We start from the raw sequence: 24690 nt of genomic DNA, 5'->3' as shown, positions 1-24690 counted from the left end.
CATTATTGTAAAATAGACTGTGATAAATAACCTTGAACATAATTTTCTTTTAGAAGACACATCTTAAGACAAATTTTAATTCTTTCTTTTTGTTTTGGAGGAAGATTAGCCCTGAGCTAACATCTGCCGCCAATCCTCCTGTTTTTTGCTGTGGAAGACTGGCCCTGAGCTAACATCTATGCCCATCTTCCTCTACTTTATATGTGGGATGCCTGCCACAGCATCAGTGACAAGCATTGCATAGTTTCCGCACCCAGGATCCGAACCAGTGAACCCTGCGCCATCGAAGCGGAATGTGTGAACTTAACTGCTGCGCCACTGGGCTGGCCCCTTGAATATAATTTTTTGATCTATAAGGTCTAAGAGTATGAATTCTTAAACACTCTTTGTACATTCTGCAGAAATGACACCCTGAAAGTTTAAACCATTTTAAACTCCCTTCAGCAAAATACGAAAATGTTCTCCTGGTACCAATTCCAGCTGTGTTACGTTGTCATACTTTTTATCTTTTTTTTCCCCTCCTCAAAGCCCAAGGACATAGTTATTTACTCTAGTTTTAAGTGCTTCTAGTTCTTCATGTGAGCTGCTGCCACAGCATGGCTAGTGGCACGAGTTGTGTGGTTCTGTGTCCAGGAACCAAACTCCAGCTGCCCAAGCGGAGTGTGTGAAACTTTAACCACTAGGCCATGAGGGCTGGCTCCATTATCACATTTTTTAAAAAATCAGCTTTATAGGTAAAAATGTATGTTACTTTTTTTTGTTTCTATTTATTTGCTTATATAATACATGGCTGATTTTCTTATATTCTCAGTGGCCATTTCTACTTCCTTTTAACTAATGTACGTGTTCTTTCCTTTCTTCTTTCTTCTGTTGGGACGTTAAATGTTTTTCTTATAAGACTTCTTTGTATATTAATGATATTAAAACTGACATAAGTATTATTGTCAGTTTTTCAGCTTTTTTTTCAGCTACCTTTTAATGTAAGATGTTTTGGCAACCAGAAGTTAATTTCTATACAGCCCAATACATTGATAATTTTCACTGACTTATACTTACATAGTCCTTTGCTATTATTACATAAAAGATTACCCATATTTTCTTTATTTTTAAAATATACATTATCATTTTAATTTATCTGGTATTTATGTTGAGTCATGATATATGGTGAAGACCTAACTGAAACTCATTTCTCAAACAGCTAATTGATACAAACCATCTGAAGAATAATGAATATGCCTTTATCGTGTACTATATTCTCATGCGGATGAACATCTGTTTTAAAGCAACCTGTTCTGTTTTGTTGCCCTGTCTATTGATTCTTGGGCCCACTCCACAGTTTCAGTATGGAAATGTCTTAATAGGTGATATGGCAAATCTTTAATTTGTATTCTTTGTTTTCAGACTTTTGACATTTTCTTTACAACAGAAATAAAATGAATGGGGCGGGCCTGGTGGCGCAGTGGGTAAGTGACACGTTCCACTTTGGCAGCCTGGGATTCGCCAGTTCGAATCCTGGGTGAGGACCTGGCACCACTTGGCAAACCATGCTGTGGTAGACATCCCCCATATAAAGTAGAGGAAGATGGGCATGGATGTTAGCTCAGGGCCAGCCTTCCTCAGTAAAAAGCAGAGGACTGGCAACAGATGTTAGCTCAGGGCTAATCTTCCTCAAAAAAGAAATGAAAGAAAAAAGTCAGAGAAGAAAAATGGACAAATTATGAATAAGCATTTTCCCCAAAATTAAACACAAACATGAAAAACGCTATTCTCACTAGGAAAAAGAGAAATGCAAATTAAAACAATAAGATAGTATGTTATACCCCTCAGATAGGAAATTCGAAAGTGTGAAATAGCAAGTATTAGTGAGGATGTGGAGAAACAGATTATTATAATATACTGCTGGTGAAAGTGTAAATTCATACAGCTAGTTTGGAGAGCAATTTGGCCACGTCTGATAAAATTAAAATTAAAATGTGCCATAATTCCACTTCTCAGGGGTATACCCTAGGAAATCTCACAGCACATGTGCATCAGAAATTTATAAAGATGTTCACTGAAGCAATTTTTATAACTGGGAAAATCAGAAACAGCTAAAATATCCGTTCACAAGGGAATGAATAATAATTGATAAATACATGTGATGGAAAACTATATAGGAGTTAAAAAGAATGAATGAGAATTTAATATGTATACATTAATAGCTGCAAAAAATACTTAAGTCAGAGAATGAAGGTAGAATGAAATATTATGACATTACTTACGTAAATTTAAAAACACAAAAAGAAATACTATATACTGCTTATGGTTGTTTATCTCACTCTATATGTAATTCATATATACCTTTATTAATATATAGTGTATTTATCATAACTGATCTATATTAACATAAAATTATATTTATTTACATATTCAGATATATCTGGAATGAAACATATCAAAATCAAGACTGTGGTTTCATTGGAGGATGTGCTGAGGCAGTGACAGATACTTCAACCTTCTCTCCCATTTTATTATCTTTATTGGAAAAAAACAACTCAAGCAAACAAATATATCAACACATGTTAATTCAATTCTGGTTATATTTTCTAATGTTTTCTGTCCTTTTCGGGGGAGAAAGACCTCCCAACATGTATTTAAATGCTACAATAAGGGCATTTAGAGTCAGTGTCCAGAAAGGGGTGTTACAGCTCATATCTGAAAAATGTGACTGAAACACCTACCTGCGTGGATTCAGTGTTACACAGCAGTTTTCTGACAAGCTCACTCAATTAATTAGTTTTTGGGAAACAGATTTCCTATAGATTAAAACTTTTTAACTCTGCTTAGGTTACCTGGTTGAGAATATTCCAGGATGCACGCAAGAGTGCTACGAATTAGAGCTGTCCACTGTTTCTGAGTCTCCTCCGTTTTGGCCATTGAAAGTGTCACAATACTTTTAATCCCTTGAAGAGCTGCACTGACTGGTGGAGGAACTTGATTATCCGCAGATTTTATTGCTGTGTCTTTCAATATTCTTGCAATTAAAAATAGAATCGTGGGCAGGATTGTCATACATCCTAAAAGAAAAACAAATCAGATTACCTCATAACTACTTTAGGTCCCATATTACAGTTGTTTCAATTGTTTTTTTAAATAATTGACTGTGGCTTAATATTATTTCTTTTCCTTGTTTTTACACAAAATTTACTGGATGACTATTACTACAATTCAATGTTTGAAAAAGAAAATAAAGTGGCAAGTTATTTCCAAGAAGACGGAATTAATATTTTCTTTCCTTTTCCAACTAGCCTGCTTTTATTACTTCCAATATTTCACCTGTTTAATATGTCATGAGCTTCATAATGAAAATAAGAAAGGAAGATAAAAAAACAGAAGGAAAACACTACCATATACTTTGAGAAGTATCTGAGTAACTTGGCAAATCATGAATCAGGTAGCAATTCTAAGATACGTAATCACTCTTCAGTGTACTAAAGTAAGCCTAATCAAATCAGGAAAATGATGAAGACTATATGGGTAAGCAAAGAAGAAATGAAAGGATCCTTGAATTTGTAGCCGAAAGAACTTTAAGGTCATAGAATTCAATCTCCCAGTTAATGAAAGACTCCCTTCACCACTCTTACACGCAGCCACTGCAGTCTACCTGCAAAGTTCCAATGATGGAGAATTCATTATTTTCACATCTGTAGGCTTGTGTTGAGCTGAAATTTACCCTTACATCTCCTGATACTATTTATACCTTCTAGATAAAACAGAGGGAAAGTCTACTTTTCCATTTGATAGTTCTTCAGGTGTCTACGGAAAGCTATTATCTTTTTCAGCTGTAGTTTCTTTAGCTACTCCTTAGAGTTGGTTGTCACTCTCCTCTGAGATTCTTTAGCTTGTCAGTGTTGTTCAAGAGTGATAACTAGATCAGAAACTAAAGGGTTTCACAATGCGACCTTATGTATATCTGCTAACATTCAATGTCTTCCCTCAAGTTGTGGTTCGATCTCCTTGCTGAAGTTTGTTTGAAATATATCTGAAAAGACCATCTTGAGTTTTTGGTTTTTTAAATTTTTCCTCTTTATAGGCTCCTAAAGATAAACAAACCCTTAGAAAAGATCAACTTCTCTCACATTTGATATTTAAGAGGAAAAGAAGTCATAACAGTGCTTAAAATCAAAGGCAAGCTCATCTTTGTCTAATGTACTATAATGCATTTCCAAATAGTGATCAATACTGTACCAGCAGGTGAACAAAGGGATGGTAAATCAGAGAGTATGGTAACTGTGGCTGCCACCAAACGAGCACTTTCCTCCGACAGGCGAGTTTTGGTAGCTACGTGACTTGGAGAGTCCGACATCTTGGTACTGAGATGTGGCATATGCCGCACTAAAATGAACATCAGCAGCTCCATGGTTGCAAACACAAGAGACTTTCCGGGAATGAGACCACCACTGTCACCTCCTTCTCCTAATGCAGGACAGGACTCTTTCTCCATATCATCTTCATCTTGGGTAAAAGAAAATTTGGTGAAATTTTCAGCAAAAAAATAACAAACTAACAAAACAACACAATAAGTGTAATTTAGAAATTCTTTCCAAAAAATTTACAACAAAATGTCTAACTGATGCCACCCGTCTTTCTCAGAAAATTCTCTACCTGACTAAAATTCTGTTTAATGACCTCTCCTTAAAAGTAAAGGACAATTCATTTACTTGGAAAATTTTTATCAGGTTTTTTTTTTTTTAAAGTTTGGCACCTAAGCTAACATCTGTTGCCAATCTTCTTCTTCTTCTTTTTTTTCCCTTCTTCTTCTCCCCAAGGCCTCCCAGTACATAGTTGTATATTCTAGTTGTGAGTGCCTCTGGTTGTGCTATATGGGACGCTGCCTCAGCATGGCTTGATGAGCAGTGCCATGTCTGTGCCCAGGATCCAGACCCACGAAAACCTGGGCCACCAAAGCAGAGCGCATGAACTGAACCACTCGGGGCTATGGGGCCGGCTCCTATTAGGTATTTTTATTAGGAATGCATTTCATAATTGGAGTAACACATATGTTGGGTTGAAACATACGAAGTTGAAACACTTTTGAAGGTGAAAAATAGTTGACTATAAGGAATTTCATTTGGTTCTTTATAATGAAAGCAAAATCAATTGCAATTCTTCTAAATGTAGATTAAAATTTTTTATTAAAAACCTCCTGGATTAATATTTTAAAAATTAGAGTACAAATAAGATCTACTTCAAAGTTAGTGTAATTTCTAGGGCTTACTTAGAGTGTTTCTTTTTTCTTGCAAGTAATCCTGAGCAGCTCTTACTATCTGTTGTACAACTCCAGTAACCAGCAACTGGACAGAGGGTGGATTCCAGGTCAAGAGGAGGCGGTGCAAAACATTCAGCAACTCAACACCAATCAGCTATTATAAATTAATACACAGAAATTTAATTAATTGTAATTATAAATGATACATTTATATTATTAAATCTAAGAAAATATACACGTAAAAACAAATTTGGTAGCCAAAATTAATAGCTAAATTTAATCACAGGACTATGCAACAAACACTGTAACAATCTTGACAGTCTTATTTTATCCCAACATATTTTCAATCAAAAAATTATTCCTTAAATATATAAATAATTTTCACATTAAAAAATTATCATCCTCCTATTTCTTTCCTCTATTTGGACTCAACAGTACTGCGAGAGTCCAGTGCCACTAAAATTTATGATTTCCAACCTAAGCTGAGTTTCCAAGAGTTGTCTACCAGGGATTCTAGGCACTTCTGGTAATCCCTCCGATTCATCTCAGAGAGCGACTATCACAACCTGTCACCACTCCTGTCTAAGCCTCCTACTTACAATCTTCTACCTCAAACCCACCCAATGAACCTGCCTCAAACTTCAAAGAGGGAGGAAAAAACCCAACTACAACCAAAGTCGCCTTTCCCTCTCTCCTTCAGATCAAGCGTCCAGCCTCTTATCCATGGCTGATTAACCCTGCCTCATGTGCTTCCTATCCCATCCCGTTTGACTTCCCAAGGACTCTGGAAGGAACTCAAGCATATGTCTTTGCTTCTCTCCCTAGTTAGGCTCCTCTCGCCAGTAGAAGGAAAATGCTCAAGTCTTTCCTTTCTAATTTCCCCTCCCTACCCCATCCCCGCAAAACCCCTCTCAGATCGTTCTCTCTGCCCCCATGTTCTCCTCTATCTCTGTCTCGCTTCTTCCTTTCCCAGCCCATACGCTTCCACCTCCTTTACCCTCTCATTCACTCCTCAATCTGGCTTCTACCCATCGAAGGAAATGCTCTGCCTGAGGTCACCAATAACCTCCTCTGGGCTCTTCTGTCCTTATTTGCTGGATTCTGTTTATTTTGATACCATTGTCTATCCTTGAAACACCCCACTTGTCTTTGATGACTCTGTCTCCTTTAGTTCTCCTCCTACCTCTCTAGTACTCCACTGCTGACTTATTTCCCCTCATCTCAATCATTATTTGCTATTTATCCCTAAGGTTCCCGTCTTGGCTCTCTTTTCTTCTTCTTTATTCATTGAAAACCACCCTGGAGTTTCCTGCAGTGATCTGTAGTTTAGCTGAGACACAGCTTCAGACTGCAAGGCCGGGGTACCAGAAGAGTTCATCGGTAAGTGAATCTTGTAATCACACAGCACATGCTTTGGTTTGGTTTGGTTTGGTCAGCATCATGTGCAAAACGAATTCTGATATACTAAAATGATAGTAACTTTGTTTTTTATCTCTCTATCTTTTATGAAAAATTACCCCAACTGATACCATGTGATAGTGATAGTGTCCAAAGAGGTGGTTCTTACTAGGAAAATAAAAGAATTCCTAATTATAAAGAAGAATAACAAATCTAGTCGTAGCTTGGCTCTGTAACATGAATAAAGTTCTCTAAATATTCCATACATAAATTAGAAAAAGTAATTAAATTGTTTAGATAAGTACTTAAAAAAATTTAATTAAATGAGACATAAAACTTATGAGACATTTAAAAGTGATATAATTTAACAGTCTAATAAATTACTTCAGCCCTTATTAGTAGAATCATTAATTGGGACTGAAGGCATCCCTTAAATTTTTAGTTTTACTTGACTGCTGATGAACAAATCAAAGACAGTATAGTGACTATCTCTAGTCTAGCTGCACCTGGTCAACCAACATTCAGTACAGTAGATGTGCCACATAACGACATTTCGGTCAACAACGGATTGCATATATGATGGGGGTCCCGTAAGATTAGTACCATCTAGCCTAGATGTGCAGTGGGCTATACCATCTAGGTTCGTGTAAGTACACCCTATGATGTTTGTACAATGATGAAATGACCTAACGATGCATCTCCCAGAACATATCCCCATCATTAAGCAATGCATGATTGTACAGGGTTTTAGATAAAGCCAAAATCCTGAATACTCATTATATAATATTATTTCATCTGTGAGAAAATTATCTTAATATGATGAAAACAAAGCATATAATTAATTATCCATTATAAAAATACAGTGTACCTGGTCTTCTGCAATATGGACTCGGGCATAAGGAGAATCCAGCAAGGTATGTAAGGCCTGCAGACACGCTGTAACATGTTCAATAGGCTCCTCAGGTCTAGGGGAACAAAGGAACTGTATACTCACACCTGCAATGCACAAAATAAAAACACGGGTTTCTCAAAATAAAATACTTTGTTGCTTTGATCCCACATTATTTTTCTATGTTTTTACAGATGACTTTAACATATATTTATTAACGCCTTAGAATTCAAAACAGTTCCCAAAATAAGCAGCCAAACTTAACACAGATTGTAGCTTTGCCATTAGGTTAATAACCAAATTAGAGGTGGGGGAGGATTTCCAAGGTCATCAGGTTGATTAAGAAGATATTCAATTTTTTATTTCTAGGACATTTTAAAATAATATATTATGAATAAATTTAGGAAAGTTATAAAATTACTTTCTCATTACATGGTTGCCAAACAATTTCTCATACATACGAAGCTTTTTATTTTTTATTTTTTTGAGGAAGACTGGCCCGGAGCTAACATCTGTGCCCATCTTCTACTCTACTTTATATGTGGGACGCCTACCACAGCACGGCTTGACAAGTGGTGCCATGTCTGCACCCAGGATCTAAACCAGTGAACCCCCGGCCGCCAAAGCAGAACATGGGAACATTCGCTTTAACCGTTGCACCACCCGGTGGCCCCTAGAAAGCTTCTTAAATGGCAAGCTATCAAGGCACAATGGATATCATGGATAACAACTGCTCTTAATTTGCATAAGGGTAAGGTCATTGTTTTGGAAGTCTTTCACATTTTATTTATGAGATCTACTGACAAATTACATAATTTCACCCTTATCCAGTTGTATTCCTTCCTCTTCTCAGAAAACATAAGATCGCTAAGAGCTTCATTGGAATATAAATTTTTAAATGTTAAAAGAGCATCTATAAAGCAATTACAAATAAGATTTATTCAAATTTGCTTTAACGTTGCATTTTATTATTTCCTCATGGGACAATTTGTTAAGTACCAAGTCAAAAGAAAATCTATTGCTGAAAAAAAAAAAGTTTTCTTGAAAATTATCCTACATTGCTCTGTGAGTGAATATGACAGCTAACATTTTTGAAGACTAGTTTTTATTAAAGATATTTCCTTTTTTCTCCCCAAAGCCCCCCCGGTACATAGTTGTGTATTTTTAGTTGTGGGTGCTTCTAGCTGTGGCATGTGGGACGCCGCCTCAGCATGGCCTGATGAGCGTTGCCATGTCCATGCCCAGGATTCGAACTGGCGAAACCCTGGGCCGCCAAATGTAACACTCGAACGTAAACACTCTGCCACGGGGCCGGCCACTGAAGACTAGTTTTTAATAAAAAATTTTTAGATTAAAAATTCAGTTAACAATTTAGAAAATGTGCTAAAAAAAATCCTTTTACTATTTCTTCTCTGCATTGTGCTATGTAAAACTTTTCCATAGCATTAAAATGAAAGAGTTTAGAACATGCCACACCAAAGTATGCTTCTTTGGCATATTGATTATTGAGCTGAAGGCCCTTGAGAAACTGCAGGTGCAAGCAGGGCTCTCTGACCTCCTTTCTACCTGAAAGCAGGTCGTAAAATTCCCATGAGAAAGGTGTCTGCCCTGTATCAGGAAAAAGAACATGCTCATCACCAGAGACTGGGAGTGGACGTTGAATTAGCCTGTACAAACCAACCTACTAAAATAACCCTTATCTTCCATTAGTTTCCCCCATATATTTCCTAGTCACTGTCCCACAATTTACTGCCCCTAGCCCAAACTCCTCTGTCTTGTCATATCCCCACAATTTATTGTTCTTTAATGGTATATAGTCTTTTGGGCCTAAAAGCTTCTTGGAGTCTTCCTTTTCCTTCGAAAGACTCCTGTGTACATTTAAAAATATTAAATAACCTAATAACCTTTTGCTTTTCTCCTGTTAATCTGTCTTATGACACTTTAATTCTTAGGCCAGCCACAGAACCTAAGAGGGCAGAAGGAAGTTTTTTCTTCCCTACAGATATGAATTTTCAGAAGTGATTCATCTTGAAATACATTAATATGGCACACTTACCTAAAATCAGATGCATTCTGTCTTTGTTAATTTCTGGCAAAGATTTGGCACTAGGCGTTGCTCCTGATGCTTGGTTTAAATTGACAGATGTAGAACGTTTTTGTAAACCAGAAAGCGCTGCTGCTTCTGCTGGCTCTGAACATGTAAATCCTGTGCTATTCAACCAAAGTGCCACTGCATGGAGAACTGGGGCCCAAGAATTCCGGTAGTGAAGTCTAGCTGTATCAATAGTCTCAGGAGTATAAAATGCTCCACCTATAATATAATCAAATCAATCAAGAACATTACTTTCACTGTAAGTGTTCACTCATTTATGAACAACTAACTTAAAAATACTTGTTGCATACTGTTTTGGTCCATTCGGGCTGCTATAACAAAATACTACAGACTGAGTGGCTTATAAACAGCAGCAATTTATTTCTCATAGTTCTGGAAACTGGACGTCTGAGATCAGGGTGCCAGCACAGTCAAGTGAAGGCCCTCTTCCTGACTCACAGCTACTGCCTTCTCGCTGTGCCCTTATACGGTGGAAGGGGCTAGGGAGCCCTACGGAGTCTCTTTTTGAAGGGCTCCCATTCAGGAGGGCTCCATCCTCATGACTTAAGCCCCTCCCAAATGCCCTAGCTCCTAAAACCACCACATTGGGCATTAGGATTTCAATATACGAATTTTGAAGGGACACAGACATTTAGATCATAGCACATATAAGAGCAATCTGACCAAAGAGATTCTCCTCATTACAAAGTTACCAAAATGATTCTTTCCTGCAGCTGCTGAACTAGAGAGCCTGTCTCTTCCTCACCAATGCTATGGTTTCCAGACTTTTCCTCTGCAACTGCTGATGTCGGCGTATCCCCTACTTTTCTCCATGCTGTGGTCACAGGCTTCCTCTTCATGGTTGCCAGCAACTACTAAAACCCTTATCACCTTCTCTTTCTATCACAGCCAGGGACTTCTGTCTCTTCTTTCTTTTTCACTCCTCTTCTGCTATTCTTCCCTACCTCCTGTTTTCACTAGCAAACTGAGGACTTCCTCATCTGCCCTTGCATACGTACACTGACCACCAGCACAGCAATATACTTCATCGTGGTTATGCATGATGACTTGTTATGCACAGGTATTTAGAGTACCCTAGCTCATACAGTTATTACTACAACAGTGTAAACATTTTTGCTTGGGTTAAGATATAAGTTTAATGCCATATTTGAATCCACAAATTCAATATGGAGAACATGAAAAGAGAAAATGTCAACTTTAAGTCCACGGAAATTTAAGATGTTATAGTGTTGTTGCTAGACTCCACCAATTCAATTTTGTTTAATTACTACTTTGAACTCCATAAAAATCAAAACTCTGAAATGCAGTACTTACCATCTGGGGGGAGCTGACTAGCAAATTCAGCTGGTAAAGTCAAAAGCGCATAGTCTTTTAATGCTGCCAACCACAGGCGGCTGAGCGTTGGTAGTTCAGGTTGTACAAGTGTTATTAAACTATCTGGTGGTAGTTCATCTATGGTACCATAATCATCATCATCATCATCAGTATTTTTAATTGTTCTTTTTGGTTTTGACTCTGCTTCCTTTTTAATATTCATAGCAACCACATATACCTAGTACAATAATCAGGAGGAGAAAATAACAAGGCATAATATTAAAAAATGACATATTCTAAGTTGTTATGATTATACAGTTATATCATCAAAAGTAACTGAGTAGGGACTGGCCCTGTGGCCAAGTGGTTAAGTTCACGCCCTCCTCTGCAGGTGGCCCAGTGTTTCGTTGGTTCGAATCCTGGGCGCGGACATGGCACTGCTCATCAAACCACGCTGAGGCAGCGTCCCACATGCCACAACTAGAAGGACCCACAACGAAGAATATATAACTATGTACTGGGGGGCTGTGGGGAGAAAAAGCAAAAAATAAAATCTTTAAAAAAAATAAAAATAAAAGATGAAAAATAAAAATAAATAAAGAAGCAAAAAAACAAAAAAACCCAAAACAAACAAACAACAAGTAACTGAGTATAGGTAATAGAAAGTATACAACTTCATGATTTCCTGTAACCTCAAAAGAATAATTCCACCTGCTTTGCAGGCAATCTTTTTCCCTTGAACTGACTTCTGCCTATTCCTCTCACAGCATTACTTGAGTAGGGTTCTCTGAATTTCTTCTGGCTTCTCTTGTTCTATTTTACAAAGCCCCCTTTTATATGTGTGTTTTTTTCTTTTTTTTTTTTTGCCATAGAGTATAACTTCCTGTTTCCTGCCTCCACTTTCATAGACTCATTAGGCACAATCAGACAGCATTCAGAGAAAAATGCTGAGACGGGTGAGGGGCCAGAGAAAGGATTTCCATAAATATCCTTCTAAACCCCTTCTTTTATAGTCCTTCAGTGATATTTAGCAATCTAGCCTTTACAACAGATAGCTGAGCCAAGAATATAATTTACTAACCACATATATTATCTGTATCCTGTCTCCACTTTGTAAACGAAAAAGATGTACGATAGCAACTTCCTAAAATATAATTTTAAAGAATCTTCTTTGTTGAAGTTATTTTGTTTTCTTTTGTTTGTGTACAGACATTTAGGCTTTGGAAACTGGCAACACTAAGCTGAATTACACATCAATGAAAAAGGAAAAAAAAGGGGAGAAAGTAAGAAAGAAAATTGGACCAGATAAAAATCTTGAGAGAACTGTTTTCCCCCTACACAGTGTTGTTTCTGTTGTACTAAATGAGGAAGTCTATATATGTGTATAGGTACACCCTAAGCTTCCAGAGGGCAGGGTCTTCTCTCTATTCCTACAATGAGCAGACAGCTATGGCACAGTAATTGACTAAGTTCTGGACAATGATTATCGGAAACTTAATGACTCTTCACTTTTGAGGAAGAGCATTCTTTAACACCATGATGATCTGTAACAGTTAGCTATAGTCAACCAGCAATACTAACACCTGATGATTTAGAAACAGAAACCAATTCATTTTTAGAGTAGGGATTTTGGATCTCAAGTTATAAATATATCACATTAATATTTTCTAGTGGTTTTAAGCTTGTTTTCTTCCCCTAGATTTATTATTATACCAACATTTTAAGGAAATAAGTACTATAAGTATATTCAGCCATTCAGTCATCAAATCCTTACTAGTTAGGACCTGAGGCAAAATGACAAATAATGCATGGTTTTTGCTTTCCACGGACTCAAGACTAATATAATGATAAAGGGGTGAGAACAGTGCTGAGAAGGAATGTCTTTTAAAATTTGTTTTTAAGGATCTATCTTCCCTACCTCACTATGCCCAGTGCCTAGGCACAGTGCCTGGAACCTAATCAACACTGCATGGTTTGTGTAACGAATGACTGAATCTCAGGGAGCGGCTGAGGTGAAGCAGGTGTATTCTCAGCTTCTAGCCTGGCACAGAGCTGATGCTCAATAACACTTTTTTGGAATGAATCAGAGAGTAGGAGGTAAGAGAATGAGAAAAGTCAGTCCTTGGTTAGAGGAAACCTAAAATAATTATTATCTTAATAACACAGGTACATTTTCTGCACATATAATGTGGTAGGCATTGTAAATGTCATTGTTTACCTCATTTAATTCACACTGTAATCCTATGAAATGCGTCTAATTATTATCCACATGTTAAGGTTGAGAAAACAGGCTTAGAAAACAAGCAGTTAAATGACTCACCCAAGGTCAGATAGGTAAAAGGACAATTATCAACTCACACAAATCTAAAGATTTGAAAGTAATAATCTGAAGAGCTGGAAAGCTAACATCCTCAATTTTCTGAGTGAAAAACAAGCAGCAAAGATAGGTCTCGAGTAGAGAAACCTAAAATATGGCGGGCACTTGAGGAGAATGACAAAAAATGAAGCTAAGCAGGGAAAAGAATTACTAGATAATAATAAAGGCTGAGGCTGGAGGTGCAAACCATTAAATTACAGTACCAAGTTACCCCAAAATGAGAAAGGAGTTTCAAATAAAAACGTGCATTATTAATTTAGTTATGTTAAGTTGTAATTTCTTAAAAGCAATGATTTATCTTTCATTCAGAGCCAGACAACATGCTTGGTCCTTTGATACACCTTGTCTTAGAAGATATTATTTCCATGTCGGAATGAAAAAAACTGAGGCTCTGAGAGATCAAATCACTTGACCAATGTCACAAACATGGTAAATTACAGAGAAGAACTTGTTCTAGGGCCTCTGATTCAACACTTAACGCTTTTTATGCTGAACTATGCCAGATTTCCTGGTGGGGTGGTGGGTGAATCAAGCACATTAATGCAAGTCAGCAGAGAACTAGCTAACTGTCAAATGATCTTATGATAATTAAACTACATAACGGTTTCTTTGTTTGGGGAAATTAATGAATGGGGTTGGAAAATTAAGAAAAATTCCAAAGGCTATTTTTTTTAAAAATAAAAATCACTAAACCAGCTGCAAAGTAATTTCTACTGACAAGAAAAAAGTAGTACTAAGTTTTAGTTAAAAATTTAGATATGTGACAATTAACAAAGAATTTTCATTAATTTCTAAATGAGAAAACAGAGACAATCATATTATAGTATCTTTTTCTTACACTACTTTCCATCTAAAATTAGAAATTTACATTAATTTGAAAAAAGCCAAAATTTTATCAATAAGTTATCAATGTAAACAACAAATATTTTAATTGTCTAAGGTAAAAATGATAGCAGGGTACCTCAGGAATACTCTATTAGAAAGACAGCTTGATCTACAGTCTAAAAATCAGAGAAGAAAACAACTTCCACAATATCTTATTGAGCTCTACATTTTTCCATTTTTTCTTCTGTGGAAAAAAAAACCAAAAACAAAACCCCAGAGGTCCTTTTTCTAAATTATACCATCTGGATGCTGCATGCTTTGGCCAGCAATTGCCTACTGGGTGGTCACAGGCTACTGACAGCCTGGAAATAGGGAAGTGAGACACTGGATTGGCAGAGGAAGGAATAAAGAGTTACCAGAAATACCTGAGGGCAGATGATAAGAATTTAAAGCAAGTGGCAGCAGGAATTTAGAAAAGTGAATTTAAAACAATATCATTATCATTAAAGTGGCTGTGGGAATGAAAGAGGTAAAACTAGATATTCAAAATCAAAACAGGGGCCAGCCTGGTGGCATAGTAGTTGGGGTCACATGCTCTGCTTCAGTGGCCCAGGGTTTGCGGGCTCAGATCTTGGGCACAGATCTACACACCACTCATGAAGCCATGCTGTGGCAGTGTTCCACATACAAAATAGAGGAAGACTGGCAGAGATCTTGGCTCAGCAACAATCTCTTTAAGCAAAAAGAGGAAGACTGGCAACAGATGTTAACTCAGGACCAATCTTCCTCACCAAAAAAATCAAAACAGACAAACAAAAACCCCCTGCAGCCTTGGTATCAGTGAGGGTGGCAAGTCTCCTGAAATTTAATCAAATAAAAGATTCTTGTCATAAGATATTTTCTATTATTTATATCTGTAGGTTTTCCTTGCCTAATTTCCCCATGGTAAGTAAAGAGAGCCCTTCCTCAATACAGAAGTTTTCAGAAATTGATTAAAAAAAATAATTTTCAAAGGTTTGATAAGAGTTCGAGACATAAATGTGTATGTATTTCAGTGAGAAAGCGCAAATAACAGATTTTCAAAAAGTATTTCGTACCAAAGTCAGTTTTAAAAAAACAAAAATAGAACAAAATCTTTTTTCTTTTATAAGCCCTAGTACATAGCTGTGTAAAGCTGTGAGTTCTTCTGGCTCTTCTATGTGAGCTGCCACCACAGCATGGCCAATGATAGACAAGTGGTGTGGTTCTGTGCCCAGGAATGGAACCTGGGACACTGAAGCAGAGTGCACCCAACTTTAACTGATAGACCATCAGGACTGGCTCAAACAGAACTTTTTTTTTTATAATTTTTTTTTAATTTTCTTTAAAAGATTTTTAAATTTTTTTCCTTTTTCTCCCCAAAGCCCCCTGGTACATAGTTGTGTATTTTTAGTTGTGGGTCCTTCTAGTTGTGGCATGTGGGATGCCACCTCAGCATGGCTTGATGAGCAGTGCCATGTCCGCACCCAGGATTCGAACTGGTGAAACCCTCGGCCGCCAAAGCAGAGCACGCAAACTGAACCACTCAGCCACAGGGCTGCCCCAAACAAAACCTTTTTAACTACAGGAGTAGAGAACATTTTTTCATGGATGTAGAAATGATTCAAAAACAATAGGCTGTGGTTACCTCTGCCCACGCTTTGAGAACAGCCAGTTTTTCCATGGTTGTGGCACTCTCTCGGTACAGCTGGCTGGAAGATCCTTTTCCGGCCTGAACTTTGTCCAAAGAGGAAACAAGCAGGTTGTGTACTCGACGGAGATCATTGAGATCACTGACAACTCCACTTCCAATCCATGTACTGCATACCTAGACAAAGAAAATGTTTCAAAATTTTGTATAAGAAAATTAACATTGGGCCGGCCCGGTGGCGCAGCAGTTAAGTTAGCACATTCTGCTACGGCACCTAGGGTTCACCAGTTCGGATCGCGGGCGCGGACCTATGCACCACTTGTCAAGCCATGTTGTGGCAGGGATCCCACATATAAAGTAGAGGAAGATGGGCACAGATGTGAGCTCAGGGCCAGTCTTCCTTAGTAAAAAGAGGAGGACTGGCAGCAGATGTTAGCTCAGGGCTAATCTTCCTCAAAAAGAAAAACATTTAACATATAAGAGAATGGACTAAATACGATTTTTTTCCTTGAGAGAAGAAACAAAATAAAACCAATGAACAAAATAAAACAAAAAACCCCCAATGCTATGCTTTATTTTTTTAAATAACAAGTCCATGGCAAGTATGGAACTCATTGTATTCCTACGTGGAAAACAAAACACTATTACTTATCATGTTTCCATTGTCTAATTTGATAAAAATTTTAACAGAAAAAATTCGCATCAGCTCAGTCATGAATAGTTCTTCAATTCAACAACATTTCTGCTTACTACAGACCAAAGATTACTGTGGCTCCTATGGAAGAGATTAAAAAAAAAAAGGAAAAGGGAAAAAAATAGTCCTTGTCCTCAAGAAAACACAGATTGAATGAACATCTAAGAATGTGTTATGATTGCACTTGTTTACACTTAACAAGGATGAAAGAAGAGACTAATTCCAGCACGGAAAATGGGAAAGTCTAGACAGCAGGAAGGTTCGTGTATACAGATATAGGGGAGTTATACAGGAGAAGAAATGGGATTAGGAAAATTAACTGGGATCAGATTATGGTACAATTTAAATTCCACGCAAAGTGAATTCCGACTTTGGTAGCCAATCATGAGTTTCTGAGGCTTCTGAGCAGGGGGATTAGGATTAGAATTGTGCTTTAGGAAAACCGCTCAAGTACTCACGTATAGGAAAGAATGTGTTTAGACAGTAAACAAGGTGTTAAGTGACTATTATAGTATTAACCAACAGAGGATGGATCAAAATGGGAATGGTAGGAAAAGGGAGTATCATCTGAGAGAGACTTGTAGGTAGAAATCACAGGATTTGGAAACCAATTAAATATTTTTAGGGGTTTGGGGCAGAGATGTGGAAAAAGGGTGAGGAGTCAACGATTGCCAAATTTTGATTGCTAAAGCTCCTAACTTAGGTGAATGGAGGACGGTGATGCCATTGCTTAGGAGAGAGAACACAACAGGAAAGTTTGGTGGAGATGAGAAGTTAGCACAATTTTGATTGTGAACATTTTAACACGCTGAGTTTAAAGAACCAGTAAGAGACTTGTGGAAAAATATTCAGCAGGCAGTGGAAACTTGGGTGTGGATTTCAGGAGCAAGGTCAACAGTAACTATGTAGACCTGGGAATCCTCTACTCAAAGGGAATGTCATTAGGTAAATTTGTTCAAGGAGTGAGGTATGAAAAAAAGCCTTAAGGACAGAACACAGGGAAAATAGTTATACTTAAGGGACAAATGGAATAAGAATAAACAATGAAAGAAATTGAAAAGAAAATGTCAGAAAAGCAAAAGGAAAACCAGGCAAGTGTGGTGACACTGGAGCCAGGGGAAGAATGTCAAGAAGCGGGGGTCTGAAAGTGCCAACTTAACTCCACAATTACAAGTCCTCACTTTCTTATCTGTATCTTGGCTATACATCAGGAGAGTGGTGAATAAATGTACATTTCTAAAATTTAAGCTGAAGTAAAATATTTAGGGTATGTATTATTTTTATGATTCCAACCTTGGTTTAAATGATTTTTGATTAACCCATTGATTACTGTCCCCAATTGTGTTACACTTGAGGGTCTTCCTATAATACCTAAGAATTACCCTGATTTTCAGGTTTGACATGACATTTACTCTAGTAAAGAAGCTGGGATGCCATGTTTCATGATCTGCCCAAAGCCAACTCCTTCCTGTCCCTTAAGGAAAGGAACTCGCAATCCACCACTCTACCTGTTTCAAAACCAGGCTTCCTTCCAGAAACAGAGGATAGGAGGTCAAGAATTTAAGCCTACCACTAGAAAAGAAGAAATTTCATATAGAAAAAGCAGCAAGGGCCACAGAAAAAGTAAGTTTAAGGCAAATTCAGTAACAGGAAATTTTCATACTACTCATTTACAAGACGAAATTCTAATAGCCTTTGCTTTTCTAATGATCAGGAGCTTTGTAAGAAGTTTTGTCTGCTTAAATACCATCCTCTGGAACATCACCATGATACATTTATTTATATATGACTGATTTCTGATGTTTTTGTGTCAGTATCCCAAACCAAATGACCTACTCTAACTCCAAGGTTTGTACCATGAGCCACGACGCCTCTCAAACAAGGCTCCCTTGTGTCTCGCTGGTCCGCTGTTTGTGCAAAGAGTTCATTTCTCTGAAGGTCACCATTAAGACAGAAGGCTTCAGAGAAATAAATCTTAACAACGGGAGCAAGAGGCAAACCCATTCAGCCACAGGGAGAACAAAGTCAGAATTTGAAACCTAACAGTGCAAACAGCAGAACATTCTCTGCAGAGGCCACATGTAGCTTGGTTAGGATTCTAAGCAATAATCATGGCCCACAGCCCCATGCTCCAGGAAACTGGGAAGGAGAGAGTTGCTTCCTTCTATCTTAGGAAAGTAGATAAAGAATCTGATTTTCTGAAAGATGGATCCTTTTTCAGAATGAAGCACGAAAAAGCGCAAGTTACTGAAGGTTAAGAACATACGTGCTTCTGTGACTCTTCAGATACGATAATGTGAGAACAATCTCCTGGGATTAATTTTGCAAAGAAATGTCCATATTGTGAAATTCTCTTTAGGATAGTTTAATACGCAGAAACTTGTAGAATTTGCATAACCTGTGGTCAAAAAATCTTTATATCTAATTATCATTACCATGCATTCTTTAATCATTATAGATTTTGCGATCTTACTTTTACTTTAGTCCCTCTATGACTTTCGTCTCAGCTATGACAAAAAAGGGAGGTGATTAATAGTTACGACTTCATCATTTGATACAGAATAAAAAGGGAAACTTTCACTGCTGTATTTCCACGGTAAAAATTAATATTATTTGATTTTTCTCTCTTCTTTCCTGGAAGCAAAATGCTAAGATATCTATGAATTTACAGAAGATAACTATAGAAAACCCTATTCTTACCTGGCAAGCTTTTGCTATTATGTCCGACGGGGTATCTTGTGAAAAGGCGGGTCTTAAAGCAGCTCCCACCTAGAAAAATGAAGACAAGCATTTTATTTTGAAAGATAAATAGTGCGTATAAAGCCTCTTGTGTCTTTGGAGATGAAAACACAAAAAACACATATCTGTTCCTTTCCTTTTTAATCACATCTCCCTCAGGTCTCTTTTCCATTACAATAAACTCAACCAAACCATTTCTCTTTCCCTTTCCAGGAGGTTATCATTATCAAATCTGTATAAATGTTATACCAAATAGGCAATTCATCTTGATTCATTTTCTTTTGTTTTTATTAAATAGTAAACAGGATTTTCTGACAAAGTCACATGTTCCCAGAGATAACAGAACACTGTCTTTTTTTTTTTCTGCCTGTATTTTCCTGAACATATTTCTAAGAGTATTTACCTCATGGGTTGAATCTCATGTAATCGAATCAATTTCTTTAAATAACTGAGTAGTACTAAAAATTCACACAGTCACTAAAAGACCTTACAGATCACTTCACCTCTAAAACAGATGCTTTAAAACAAAGTTGCTCAAGAAATATTAATTCAATTCATGTACTGTTGTTATATTTTTTTTTATTTCAGATTTTTTTTTCTACCCAAAGCCCCCCAGTACATAGTTGTATATTCTTTGTTGTGGGTCCTTCTAGTTGTGGCATGTGGGATGCTGGCTCAGCGTGGTTTGATGAGCAGTGCCATGTCCGCACCCAGGATTTGAACCAATGAAACACTGGGCCGCCTGCAGTGGAGCGCGCGAACTTAACCACTCGGCCACGGGGCCAGCCCCTGTTATAATAGTTATAGTGATAAGTGAAGGAATATGAGCTGTAGTTTTAACAAGCCAGTATCAGTCACAAATTCTTAGATAGATTTAATATGTATGAGCTGAATAAGGAATTAGATGTAGTCAATTCCTAACGAGACTTCTTCCCCTCCGTTGGAGATTCAGTCACTAAGGATGCTACATCAGCAGTATTTGGAAATGGATCAAGCAGTCCCTCTCTGTGACTAAAGACACATGGCAACTAACTGCAGCATTGGTATTGCAATAATCAACTAATTGCTGGTATCGGATCCTGTACTGCAGAAGCAAGAATATATCACAAAAAAGATTACTGGGTTAACTGATAAAAGTGGAATTTGAAGATTATATAAATGTAGTAAATCAATGTTGAATTTCCTGAAGTTGGTAACTTTTCTGCGGTTATGTAAGACAACGTGCTTGTCCTTTGGAAATACAGATTAAAGTGTTCAATAGTAACGGTACAAGATTTAAATAATTTACTTTTAAATGGTTTAGGGAAAAAAAAGTGTGTATGTGTGTAGAAAGAGAGAGAAAATCAATGTGAAAGCAAATGAGGCAAAACTGACAATTGGCAAATATGAATAAAGGCTATAAGACAGTTTTTGTACTATTCCTCCAACATTTCTGTAAGTTTGAAATTATTTCTAAATAAAAAGTAAAAAAAAAAAAAAGACCTTCATTCTGATAGGCTCAGTATTTGGAAGTAAATAATTGTATACAGGTTTTCCATAGTAAATTGGGCTAGAAATATAACTTCTTCACCTGTACTTATGATGAAAAAAAATGGATTATACATTATTCACACTTTTTTATTTTGCGTATATTTGAACATAGCTTTTAGAAGAGCTGTGGTGTGTCTGGAGCCAAGATTTGGAATAACCACAGTAAAAAAAGGTTTACTCTTTCCTTGCTAACTTAAGTTTTTTTCTGCCTTCACAGAACCCACCATTACCAGCATTACACCTACTGTGCCTCATGTGAAGAACATAAATAAAGGTATAAATTTCAGGAGAGAAGTATATCTCTGTTTCAAATGAAATAAAAACATCTTTTGAAAGTATATAATTCTTTCAGTAATATTTGTAACTGCTGTTATTAAAAGTTAAATTATTCTTCAGCCTACAAGGGGCAACTGCTTTTTATTTTTAGAAATGTTTATCAACTACTGACATATAAAAATAATGGTAGCCAATCCACGACACTCTTTGAATATTTCTTTATCTTTTAAACGGCATGGCTAAACATCTAAACACAAGACTGGAAACCTAGGCTCGAGTTTCTATTCTAGTTTAATCACCAAAATGCTATCACAACTTAAAAATACTGACATGTTTTTTATATCACAGTCACGCATCACTTCATGACAGGGATACGTTCTGAGAAATGTGTTAGGCGATTCATAGCTGTGTGAACATCACAGAGTGTACTCACACAAACCTAGATGATATAGGCTACTACACACCTAGGCTATGTGGTACTAACCTTATGGGACAACTGTCATATACGTAATCTGTTGTTGACAGAAATGTTATGTGGTGCATGACTGTATTTTTTTCTTCAACTGTGTGTTGACTGAAACTATGTAAGAGACAATAGGAGTAGAGATATGCATTCTACATGAATAAATAGTTTGCAGTTCCAAATACATTTCTCCAGAGTCTTCGCTCTTTTAATGATCACTCAAAAGATCAATTTTAAGTTTCTAAATAAATAGAATATCTTACATTAGCTTGATACTGCTCCAGAATCACATGACCTGGAAATTCTGGCTCAGGCACAGATGCAAACTTCTTGATAATGTCTTCAAGTGCTTGAAGCCCAGCCATCCGCAGCTGGTTACTATGATCAGTTGCAGCCATGAATGCCATGCGAATCAGGTCAGAGAGATGAAGTACCAAGAGGTCATCTAAAAATAACAATAGAAGGCAAAAAGGAAAACTTTTCCAAAGATAAGGGTAATAACATAAAAATATGGAACGAAAAAAATTTCTTTAAAAAAGCACCTATGGGGGCTGGTCCTGTGGTGTAACAGTTAAGTTTGGCATATTCCACTTTGGCAGCCCAGGTTCACAGATTCAGATCCTGGGTGCAGACTCACACCACTCACCAGCCATGCTGTGGCAGCGACTCACATATAAAGCAGAAGAAGACTGGTACAGATGTTAGCTTGGGGTTCATCTTCCTCAAGAAAAAAACAAGGAAGCAGCCGGCCCCATGGCCGAGTGGTTAAGCTCATGTGCTCTGCTTCGGTGGCCCAGGGTTTCACCAGTTCGAATCCTGGGCGTGGACATGGCACTACTCATCAAGCCATGCTGAGGTGGCATCCCACATGCCACAACTAGAAGGACCCACAACTAAAAATACACAACTATGTACCAGGGGGCTTTGGGGAGAAAGAGAAAAAATAAAATCTTTAAAAAAAAGAAAAAGAAAAACAAAACAACAAGGAAAACCGGCAACAGATGTTAGCTTAGGGCTAATCTTCCTCAGCAAAAAGAAAAACAAACAAATATGCACTTATCCACATAGTTCACTATGTTTAAAAACAACAAAGATAGACTTTCAAGATGCTTCCAACACCTGAAACTAATACAATATTGTCAACTACATTTTAATTAAAATAATTATATAAAAATAAAATACATAACTATTAAAAAAGAAAGCAAGCAAGCTTCCATTCATAGTCTCTCAAGAACACTGGTAAACCTTTATACAACATGAACATAGGTGACATTATAGGATGTAAAATGACATTTGAAAGCAAAATAACTAATTAGCATAACTTTCCTCAAAGGAGTTTGTAATTGTTAGAACAGCTGTTGGCAAACTTCTGTGAAGAACCAGAGAGTAAATATTTTTGGCTTTGCCAGCCATATAATTTCTAGTGCAACTACTCAACTCTGCTGTTGTAGAATAAAAGCAATCTCAGATTGTATGTATACAAATGGGTATGCTGTGTGCCAATAAAACTTTTTTTACAAAAACAGGCTGTGGACTAGATTTGGACTGTAGGCTATAGTTTGTCAACCTCTACTCTGGAAAAGACTTATAAGGATAAGATGTAGAAAAGAGAACTCTTTTTCCTTTTAGCCTTAGAGTAAAGGCTGCCCTGGATCTCCCCTATTAAAACTTAAAAGCAAGTCTCGAAAGAATTCAAAGACCACCAAGTAATTTAACTACATCCCAGCACAAAGTCCAACACTATTTAAAGGAATACAACAAAATCCAGCACTAATATCATAAAATTTGCAATGCCTAGCATCTAATTAAAAATTACCAGGTATGCAAAGAAGTAGGAAAACATATCTCATAACAAGGAAAGAAAAAAAAATCTGAATAAAAGCAGGTCCAGAAATGAAAGAGATGACAGAATTAGTAGACAGGGACCTTAAACAGCTATTATAAATATGTTGTCTATATTCAAAAAGGAAAAGGAAAGCATGAACATGATGAAGAGAGAGATAAAAGACAGAAACCACAAATGAGACTTCTAAAGATAAAAAATAAAATATCTGTACTGAAAAACACACTGGATGAGATTAACAGCAATTAGATATCAAAGAAGAAAAGATCAGTGAACTTAAAGTCATAGCAACAGAAACTAACTCAAGAATTTATCCAGCTCAAGGACTCTCAAGTTCTTCAGGAGGCTGCAAGACTCTCAAAGACTTTTTGAAGCAGTGGCAATTCTGTGGCTCAGCCTGATCCCTAAACAGCTTCTATTTAACCAGGTTTTTGTTATTATTGCTATTGTGAAGGTTATAAGACAAAGAATCTTCCAATTTTTTCATGCGCTTACCTAAAATACCAATTTTAGAATCTTAAGTTTGAAAAAGGATATTTGTTGGTTTGAGGGAAGGGAGTAAAGGGGAGAGAAGAAAACTTTTGGCTTGAAGCCCACAATGTGTCCTCACCTCAGAGAGGCAAAAACACATCATCAATAAAAATTAGGTATAATCAACTATCGCCAGAATTTGGGAGGAAATTTCCAAGGCAGAATGAACTGGATTAAAAGGGCCTATTCATATTATGCCAATCCAAAACGAAATAGAAAGACCCATTTATCCTTCGTGCACTCTCTGCCACCTAACTCACAGTTTCCGTCTACCAACCATTTGCCACACACTTTCCACCTCCAACCTTCCTCAAATCAAGACCTCCAAGGCGGGGAGTGAGAAAGGGCATTGGGTAGAAACTCAAAAATGGGGAGAAATCTAGGGGCTGTTGGAGGTTTACTATATTCTGGGAGTAGTAGTTCCCAAACACTAAAGCAGAGTAGATAGAAAAGGAGATGAGGATGATACAGGAAGAGCCGATATAGCACATTCATTGGGTCTACAATTTTTTATACATCCTGCCATGACTGTTCAGAATGGCAGGCAGTGGGTGTTGGAAAGGATCCTGTTTCAGTCCAGCAGAATAAAGCACTTCAGATATTGGAATCTTGGTTGGGGAACTGTTCTATCAGCTTACCATCCAGCTACCAGTGTGAAGTACCCAGTAAACAAAGAAAACACAGGCAATCCACCCATACACACTGTGAACAAATTCCAAATACGGAGAGCACGCTCCTCTTTCAAGGGTATATGAACAAACAAGCCTATGAAAAAAATACT

General features: G+C 37.1%; 1 protein-coding gene across 5 annotated transcripts in view; it reads right to left on the bottom strand.

Moving 5' to 3' along the window:
* Positions 1–24690, bottom strand: part of HEATR5B (HEAT repeat containing 5B) — a 107746-nt gene that overhangs the window by 16618 nt on the left and 66438 nt on the right. For all 5 annotated transcript variants that reach the window (XM_023619227.2, XM_023619228.2, XM_014731202.3 and 2 more), the window contains exons 25-33: positions 21799–21980; positions 19228–19296; positions 15831–16010; positions 10963–11200; positions 9592–9846; positions 7515–7642; positions 5258–5402; positions 4228–4494; positions 2832–3056 (exon numbers count right to left, since the gene is read on the bottom strand). In XM_023619227.2, the coding sequence (XP_023474995.2) occupies positions 2832–3056; positions 4228–4494; positions 5258–5402; positions 7515–7642; positions 9592–9846; positions 10963–11200; positions 15831–16010; positions 19228–19296; positions 21799–21980 (1689 nt within the window). The remainder of the gene's footprint in view (positions 1–2831; positions 3057–4227; positions 4495–5257; positions 5403–7514; positions 7643–9591; positions 9847–10962; positions 11201–15830; positions 16011–19227; positions 19297–21798; positions 21981–24690) is intronic.

The sequence above is a fragment of the Equus caballus genome, chromosome 15 (assembly GCF_041296265.1).
Source record: "Equus caballus isolate H_3958 breed thoroughbred chromosome 15, TB-T2T, whole genome shotgun sequence".
Lineage (NCBI taxonomy): Eukaryota > Metazoa > Chordata > Mammalia > Perissodactyla > Equidae > Equus > Equus caballus.
The sequence above is the reverse complement of the archived record's forward strand: the minus strand, read 5'-3'. Positions and strand labels throughout refer to the sequence as shown.